The following is an 8,492-nucleotide window of genomic DNA, read 5'->3' as shown; positions in this document are numbered from 1 at the left end:
GAGCACGGTGCCCGCTTTGACGCGATAGCTGCATAGGGTACCAGCAGTCCTTAGAGGAGTGTGGGGACTACGCGCACAGCTGTGAGAAGACAGCGGGGACGGAACTAGGAGAACCTAGGAGGCAAGGGTTGGATGGAGGGGCCCGTGGGGGCCGTTGGTCAACAACAGAGGGGGGCCTGGGACCCCAATGCACACACCACCCAGGGGGCCACTCACGTCTCCCGGACATCCAGTCTCCCGCAAGTGGCCAGTGTCCGCCTCTCTGCCACCCCACTTCACCCTTGCTACTTCCTTCCCTCCCCAGCTCTCAGCACTGTCCTTAGAGCCTCAAAAAGCAAGGAGGGTCCCAGGGCGAAGAACGCTGGGGGCCGCGTCCGGCGCTCGAGCCCGCGGAGCTCAGGCCCCGCCCCCCTGCCCTCCAGCCCCCACCCCCGCCGCCGGCTGGCGGGAGGAGGGACATGCGCACGCGGTGGCTGGGCGCAGGGCGCCGGGAGGCGGGGGAGCGCGCGTGCAGTTCCTCCCCACCCGAGCTGGCGGGCGCTGCGGGGAGCTGGGCGGCCGTGGGCGGGGAACCCGACGCGGGAGCGGGGAGCGCGCCGCCAACGGACGAGTGCGGGTGTGCGGACCCGCGAGCCCGGAGCGCAGCGTCTAGGGATGCGAGCGGCAGGGAGCCGCCGCGCCGTTGTGCCGGGTGAGCTCGAGCGGCAGTGACCTCAGCGAGGGGAGAGCGGGACGACGGCGGCCGCCAGCCCCGCTGGGATCCTGGGGGCCAGGGGTGCGCGGGGAACGGCGGCGGCGCGAGAGCGCGGGGCGCAGACCGGGCGGGGCTGGGGACAGTGATGAGCGGGCGCGCGGGGAGGCTGCACGCCGCCGCCGCCGCCGCAGCCGCCCGGAGCATTTGCCGCCCGAGCTGCTGCTCGCGGCCCGGGACCCGGCCATGGAGACGCTGAACGGCCTCGCGGGCGGCGGCACCCCGGAGGCGAAGCCGCTGCCGCCCGGCCAGCACCACCGCCACCATCACCTCCACCCGCTGGCCGAGCGTAGGCGGTTGCACCGCGCGCCCTCGCCCGCCAGACCCTTCCTCAAGGATCTGCACGGCCGGACCCCGGCGTCCGGCCCGGCCCTGGCCGCCCCCTCCTCGGGCCGAGCCCAGGCGCCCGCCGCCCCACGCTCTCCCAGCCTCGCGGGCAAAGCGCCGCCCTCGCCAGGAACCCTGGCCGCGCCCGGCCGCCTCTCTCGGCGCAGCGGCGGCGCCCCTGGCGCGAAGGACAAGCCGCCGCCGGGAGCCGGGGCCAGGGCAGCGGGCGGCGCCAAGGCCGCTCCGGGCCCCAGGAGGGTGGCGCGCACGGCGCCCGGGGAGCTGCTGCCCCGGGCAGGGAGGCCGCCGCCGCCGCCCGGGACCGAGCCGCTGTCCGCCGCTGCCAAGGGCCGCAAAGCCAAACGCGGCTCCGGGGCGCCCCCCGCCCGTGCCGCCGGGCCGCCGGTCCCCGCCGCCCCGATCCCCGCCGTGATCCTCGCCGTGACCTCCGCGGCCGGCTCCCCGGCTCCAGGCTCGCGCATCAGCCACACGGACAGCAGTTCCGACCTCTCCGACTGCCCCTCCGAACCCCTGTCCGACGAGCAGCGCCTGCTCCCCGCCGCCAGCAGCGACGCCGAGTCTGGCACGGGCTCCAGCGACCGGGAACCGCTGCGAGGAGCCGCTACGACGAGCCCCGCGGCTCGGGGGGCGCCGCCCGGCAGCCCCGAGCCCCCCGCGCTCCTTGCCGCGCCTCCCGCCGCCGGCGCCTGCCTCGGGGGTCGGAGCAGCCCGGGCGGGGTCCCCGCGGGGTCCCTGGGAACTGGTGTGGCGGAGGATGCCGGGGGACGCGCGCCGTTCGAGCGAACGGTCCCCGGGATCCCCAAGGACCCCGGTCTTGGCGAGCAGACCCGACTGATCCCGGCGGCCGCGGTGGAGGAGGAGCTGCTGCGGGAGATCGAGGAGCTGCGCTCGGAGAACGACTATCTCAAGGTGAGCAGCCGGCTCCGCCGCGGGTGTCCCGGAGGCCACCCCGAAAGGTCTGGGTGCGGGCGGGGACCCGCGAGCCCCGCCTGCCCGGTCCTGACAAGCCCGTTCTCTCTTCTGCTCTTCACTTTCCCGCCCCCGCACACACTGGGCGTTGGGAACTTAAGCTAAAACTTCTGGAAGGAGCAGCAAGACCTGTGGGTCCGGGCGGGTTCCCACCCCACTTAGCTTCCCACCCCACTTAGCTTTTCTTGTTTCTTGAAGTCTTGCTTTTTCCTGCTGACGTCTTTGCCTCTGTTGATGTGCCGGGAGAGAGGTGGCCAGAATCACATTTTGGATACACAGCCGACCCTCCGTGGGGCCAAAACATGCACACCCTCACCTGTGGGATTTGGCTACCCCTAGCCAAGGAGCTCTGGTCCCGGCCTAGGGCAGGTGCGTGTAGGTTCTGGAGCCTGCAGTGGGCCAGGCTGCGGATGTGCCAGATGCTTTTCCTGCGTTTACAGAACGTGAGACCCCTCTATTTTCTCGGAGGGGGCTGCTCCCAGTGTTTCGGTGATACACCTTAAGTTCAGGGGCCCCATGAGGGTGGCCTGTGTTGAGGGACAAGGAGTTGGCAGGTTTGGCCTGCCTGTCCTTTGTAGGCGTCCACAAGCTGGTGTTTTGTGTCAGGAGAGACCCCTTGATTTCCCCCAGCACTCCAGCACTTTTGAGGGAATTGCAAACCTCTGCCCCCCTACCTCTGAGGATTTTTCCTAAGGGCCTGCTAGCTAGCAATGGCCTTTTGGTCTCGTTAGCTTTGGGGCACTCGATCTGACTTCCATCTTTTCTCCCAAGAGGAGGTCAGGTTGGTCCTGCAGAACAGAGGACTTACAGTGTTGGGGGAAGGGGGTTCAAGACAGTTGAAGTGACTTGAGAGAAAATAAGGGGGGGTAGTACGGGGGGCAACTGTTTTAATTTATTGTAGTGCTCAAGTTAGTGAATAACTACAGCGGTACCAATCTTTTCACGTTTCTGTTAAGATGATAACATATATCTCCCAAACCAGTGGATGTCCCTCCTTCATCTGGGTGATGTGACTTGTACTTTTTCTCAGCAAACACTGAATGTATCCAGATGAGGTCCAGGCTTTGGCCAGTGGAACCAAGGGCATGGCCTTTTAAGGTGGTTAAGTGTGAAGTTCAGACTGCTGACAGAATAGTATTCTGAACCTAAACTTCTTATCAGGAGCTTCTCTCCCCAAATGAGCCCAGTCGTTGTTTTGTCTGCAAAGATGTGGCAGTGAGGCAGAGGAGAGGTGAGACCAGATTGGGAGTTGGGAGTAAGATGTTTCAAGTAGTACATTTGCCTGTGTCACCCACTCTTACGTAATAGACAACAGAACGGTTTTCAAAGGTGCTGAAGAGAAAGGGCAGTGATAGCATATGTGACTCCATTTTGAAATCGCCGCTTTTGTAAATCTTCAGCAAATGTAAACTCCCTAAGGGCCAGAAAGATTACCTTGTCCGGTTATAGCTCCAGCTCTCAGCATGATCCCAGACCCCCAGTGTTTCTGATTAAATGGTGTTTATCCAAATCACGACCTGCTAAGCGACAGAAAATTGAGGGTTTCGTAAAACATGTTTCTCATCGCATCTTTGATCTTCAGGTAGGCAACAGTCATTTCAGAGTTCATTCTGAGGTGACTGTTTATTTGCTTTATCTTTTCACGTGGGTAGAGCCTCTGTGAATGAAATAGGTGTCTGACCCTGGAGTCTGATGTGGTATATTTGATATTTCAGTGATTCTTCACAACAACCTAGGGTATAATTGTTGTTATATTTGTCATAACCCCAGTTTCACAGACAAGGATGCTGAGAACCCGGAAAACTTAAATGACCAGCCCAAGGCCATCCAGCTAGGAGGTACAGCTTCTATTTTCCCCGCCCCCGGAGCCTTTGCTGTTTTCACTGCACCAGGCTGCATCCCTGTTCCCAGCAAGCCTGCTTTTCTCAGCGTATACTGCTTGCTTTTGAGTTGTTTTATTAGCTTGAAATGTTCCCAATGTTTAGCTTTCCTAGGGGGCCTCTTTTCATTTTAGGTGAAAGGGCCATAATGAACCCCTCTCCACTAGCCAGTGTACAGATGGTCATATAAATCCCACTGACAGTGTTTAATTTGTGGGAAATGTTCAGTTGCTGTTTCCTGTGGAGAAAGTGTCATGGCCAACCGTTTACTCTGCCTGAGTGCATCTCCCAGCCTTTCCCCTGTCAGCAGGAGAGAGCAGGAGGTAGAGGAGCTCTGAAAGAGGCTGGGAAACCAGAAGTATGCTCACAAATATACGTGTGAGTTACATGTTTCGTTACCCAGAAGCTAAGTTACAATAGTTCAATTTGGGAGAAAACACAGCAATCCTGGCAGACTTCTCTAGAGGTCAGTGAGCGCACCCACTTGTGCACAATGGGGCTGTGAGCACAAGTGACCTCAGGAGTCAGAGGCAGGAAGCTTGCCTTGACACAGAGCAAGTTTCTAAATTGAAACTTACCTTTGGTTGCTTTGGTTGCTTCTTTTCTCACAGTAGATCAATGTGCATCCTTGATCTGCTTTCTTAGAGAATGTGGTACAGAGCTCTTGTGATTAGATAGAGCATTCTTCTATTCAAATGTTACCTACCAAGAAGAGACTTGGCCTGGGCACTTTACGTTGGTATATCCTGGAGGACTGGGACCATGATAAGTGCCACATTCTTTCCCAAGTCAGTTCTGTCACCATTACTGCACAAGACTGTCACACTTCCTGAGCTAGCATGACCAAAGGGTAATCAAGCAGAATCATCAGGCCTGCGAAACCATAGGCGGATGTCTTACTGATGGAGACCTTCAAGTGGAATTCTCTTGGTTTTTAGCCACTCTGCTGTATTTTTTAAAATAGATGTCAACAGAGAAGTACATACCTTCGGTTGCGCAGTGTGGAGCTGCTTGGGGCGTCCCTGGCCCTGCTATCTCTTCTTCATCAGAGGGCACCAAGTTGACTAAATGAAAAATGCACAACTACTCAATCCAGGTGGCTGGCTTTTTGCGTGAAAACACAGGCAGGAAAGCAGTCTTGTCCCTTTACTCCTGATGAACTTAGATATATTTGGAAGTCTTCAGAAATTCAGGTGAGCAGTTGAATTCGGTTGTCCAAAGGCCTTTGCTCCTTTTTCAAACTGAACCCAGGCATGTTTCTCGGTGCTGAGAGCATCCACAAAACGCGGCTGGTGTGTTTCTGCCTGCCCACCTGCCTGCCACTGCCATGTTTTGCCCAAGTGCTCTGAGATAATCGGACCAGCCTTAGTGCTCATTGTGAACATACTAATTATGTTCTCTGTTTCCACAGGGTTTTCAGGAGAATTTAATCAGTTGAATTTATTGACCTATTTTGAAAATGTTTTTCTTTTTTTTTTAATTTTTTAAAAGTTTATTTTTGAGAGAGAGAGAGAGAGAGAGAGAGACAGACAGACTGCGAGTGGGGGAGGGGCAGAGAGAAAGGGACACACGGAATCTGAAACAGGCTCTAGGCTCTGAGCTGTCAGCACAGAGCCGGAGGCAGGACTTGAACCCAGGAACTGTGAGATCAGGACCTGAGCCAGAGTTGGACACTTAACCGACTGAGCCACCCAGGTGCCCCCCAAAATGCTTTTGGAATTACTGGTGATGAGCTCACAATGTCCCCTCCGCATGTGCCCAAATAGTGTTCTCCAAAAGTGCCAGTGCCCTGCAGGATGGATGCAGGTGGGGCTGGGGGGAAGGGTTGCTTATTTTCGCTCTGCTTTCTCTGTTATTCCCGAAGAATTATTTCTGGTTAAAACAAAAGTCACTGCTAGCTACCAGGGCAAGCAACATCCGATCCTTTGAAAGGAGTGATTCCCTAAAGGAGATGATTGGTAAGGTCATTTTTTATTTTATAGGTTGCAGTGTATCACCCCTGATCCAGCCTTACCAGCCTGTTTCTTACCGGAAGTAGTCTTTTGAGTTTCAAGCTCTGAAATGGTTTTGTTAAATTGGGCTGCTTGGATTCCAGGTGCTCAGCATGGCCCAGAAGGGAGACACTCACAGGCAAGAATAACACAGTTCTGAACAGCTAAAGTGTTGAGCTCCTCCTCTCCCTTTCTTTTGGAAGGGTTAAAGTGGACAGTGTTCCTATTCTTTCCTGACATCCCCCTTTCCACGCCCATTCTTTACTCAGCCTGCAAAAGAGCGGCTGTAATAATCTTAGGTGGCAAGATAATGTACACCAGGACAAACAGAGCCCATCAGCTGCTGGGTGAACTGTCACTTGGTAAACAATGGTAGCGGCCCCTGTGCCTTCTTAGCTACAGCTGGGACTGTGCAGAGAACATTTTCATTGTCCAGAGGGAAATGAGGTGGATCATTTGTATATTACAACAGACAATAGTTTCTGTCTGCAACTCCCAGAAGATGGAATTATTTCAACAGTAGCCAGAGGACTGCTCCCCCTCTCCAAATTGGGTCTGTTTAAAGAAACGTTATTAAAATATTAATGTAGAACTAGTTATTGATTTCGAGTTGCTTAAAGGAGGTTATTATTTGAATAAAACTATCAGTATGGTCAAGAGTTTGCATCCCTTAAGTTCAGATACGGTGCACTCAGTATCCACTGTGTTTTTAGTTTTTATTTGTGGGTAAAACTGTTTTCATTGAAATGTGTGTCATTTAATCTTGGTTTACTCTAGTGCACACATGGTGCCTCATTATTTCTCTAATTTGATGTATATAATAAGGCTTGATCTGTTATCTGCAGGCAAAGGGGAGTAGTTGGGGAGCTTTGCATGACTTCAAGATTCCATTTTATATATGAAATTTGAAAAATAGATTTAATTAAAACTAAATTAGCTTTTTAGTGAGGTATGCAACAGACCTGATGTTAATTCAATATAAAACTTGATTAAGGGCAAGTTTTTTCTTAGTTTCTGTGTATAAAAAAACAACAGCAATTTTCTACTTTTACTTACTCTGTCTAAATTATATTTGCCAGAAACATTATATGTTCTGCTTCATTTGGTTTTCTTAAACATTTAAATGGCAGACATTTTTAAGGTTCTGTAATACAATGTATTCTAAATTAGGGCATGCTGTCAGAAAATTAATGTAATGGTAGCTTGAAAATCCCTATCCATCATGACCCTAATCTGAATAATCACAGTTTTTGCTTTTCAAATGTCTGCTGCCAGCTTACACGGTTTATAATTTGCTTTTCTTGTAACTTCTTTTCACTGAACCTGAAAACTGCTTTTTTTTCAAGGCGCTATGAAAAGAGTTGAAACACTGGCCTTGGTCCCATCTCTGCAATAGACTAGTGTTGAAAAGCCATTTAAATGTTTAGAATCTCAATTTCCTCATTTTTAAAATGCGAGTATTAATATCTTTGCTGCACATTGCAGTGTTTTTTTCTTTTCTTTTTTTTTTTTTTTTTTTTGAGGACCAATTGAGATAATGGATATACTCACACATTGACAGTTGTCAAGATCTAAAAATGTTAGCTTGCTTTATTATTTCACATCTATGGCAGGTGTTTTAAAGTATGACTTAAAGCATATTATTTTTCCATTTGTCCCGGTTGTTGCAAATAATTTATAGTATTTACTGGAAAGAGCATGTGGGCTTGCAGTCTAGCTTCTATTTGTTAGCTATGAGGCTTTGGACAGATTTACCAGCATGGGTTTGCTCTCCTTGTCTATGAAATGGGGTAATATGTTCCTGGCAGGTTTAGTAATGAAGGGAAAATACTGAAAAAAAGGATGTCTTATGTTCTACAAATATTTATTTAGATAACATATGAGTTATAAAAGCAATGATTCAAATACATGCAATTATAGTCTCTCCCTAATTTTCTTTTCAGTGCAACTAATGTTGGTGATTATTTATGCCAAAAAATGTTAGCTGTTTACATCTGGAGTAATGAATGATTTGGAGGTGTGGGTTCATCTAGCCCCTAAATACTGTTTGTTTGTTTGTTTGTTTGTTTGTTTTAGCTTGTAGTGGTTGTTTACACATCTATATGACATCCAGCATTTGATATTAGGGTCGATGAGGGTCCCCCCCGGTACAAAATTTGAAAAGTAGAGAACATTTTTATCCCTGGAAGTTGTATCTTATGTTTTCTTATGGCTTTATCACACTTTAAACACTTCTGTTTGAGTAACAGGTAATTCCAGGCATTAATGACTTTGGCTTTTATAGATAAGCTTTCTAGAAGGAAACATGATCACAGACACTTCCTTCCATGAACACAATGGCCACAGTTACTGAATATTTGTATGCATGCATATACATGTTGTGATTATTGCTTATATTGAACTGTTTTTTTACTAGTTACCCAATGAAACAATTTCCTTTTAACTGTACTCAGACACAAGTGTGGAGAATAGGCTCTTTCTGAAAGTCAGATTTATCATATACATGGTGAAACCTGAGGAAAACTTGACCTTGATTTTGAAGATTCAGGACCA

The 8,492-nt window shown here is 51.1% G+C and overlaps 1 protein-coding gene across 11 annotated transcripts in view; it reads left to right on the top strand.

Moving 5' to 3' along the window:
- Positions 1 to 489: 489 nt before the first annotated feature.
- Positions 490 to 8,492, top strand: part of MTCL1 (microtubule crosslinking factor 1) — a 128,913-nt gene continuing 120,910 nt past the window's right edge. For 3 of the 11 annotated variants that reach the window (XM_027068506.2, XM_027068505.2, XM_027068504.2), the window contains exon 1: positions 490 to 2,008. In XM_027068506.2, the coding sequence (XP_026924307.1) occupies positions 938 to 2,008 (1,071 nt within the window). In that variant the 5' untranslated portion in view covers positions 490 to 937. The remainder of the gene's footprint in view (positions 2,009 to 8,492) is intronic. The other 8 variants (XM_027068499.2, XM_027068500.2, XM_027068498.2 and 5 more) reach the window with 4 other exon arrangements.

The sequence above is a fragment of the Acinonyx jubatus genome, chromosome D3, assembly GCF_027475565.1.
Source record: "Acinonyx jubatus isolate Ajub_Pintada_27869175 chromosome D3, VMU_Ajub_asm_v1.0, whole genome shotgun sequence".
Taxonomy (NCBI): Eukaryota; Metazoa; Chordata; class Mammalia; order Carnivora; family Felidae; genus Acinonyx; species Acinonyx jubatus.
Note: the sequence above shows the minus strand (reverse complement) of the source record. Positions and strands in the feature narration are given on the sequence as shown.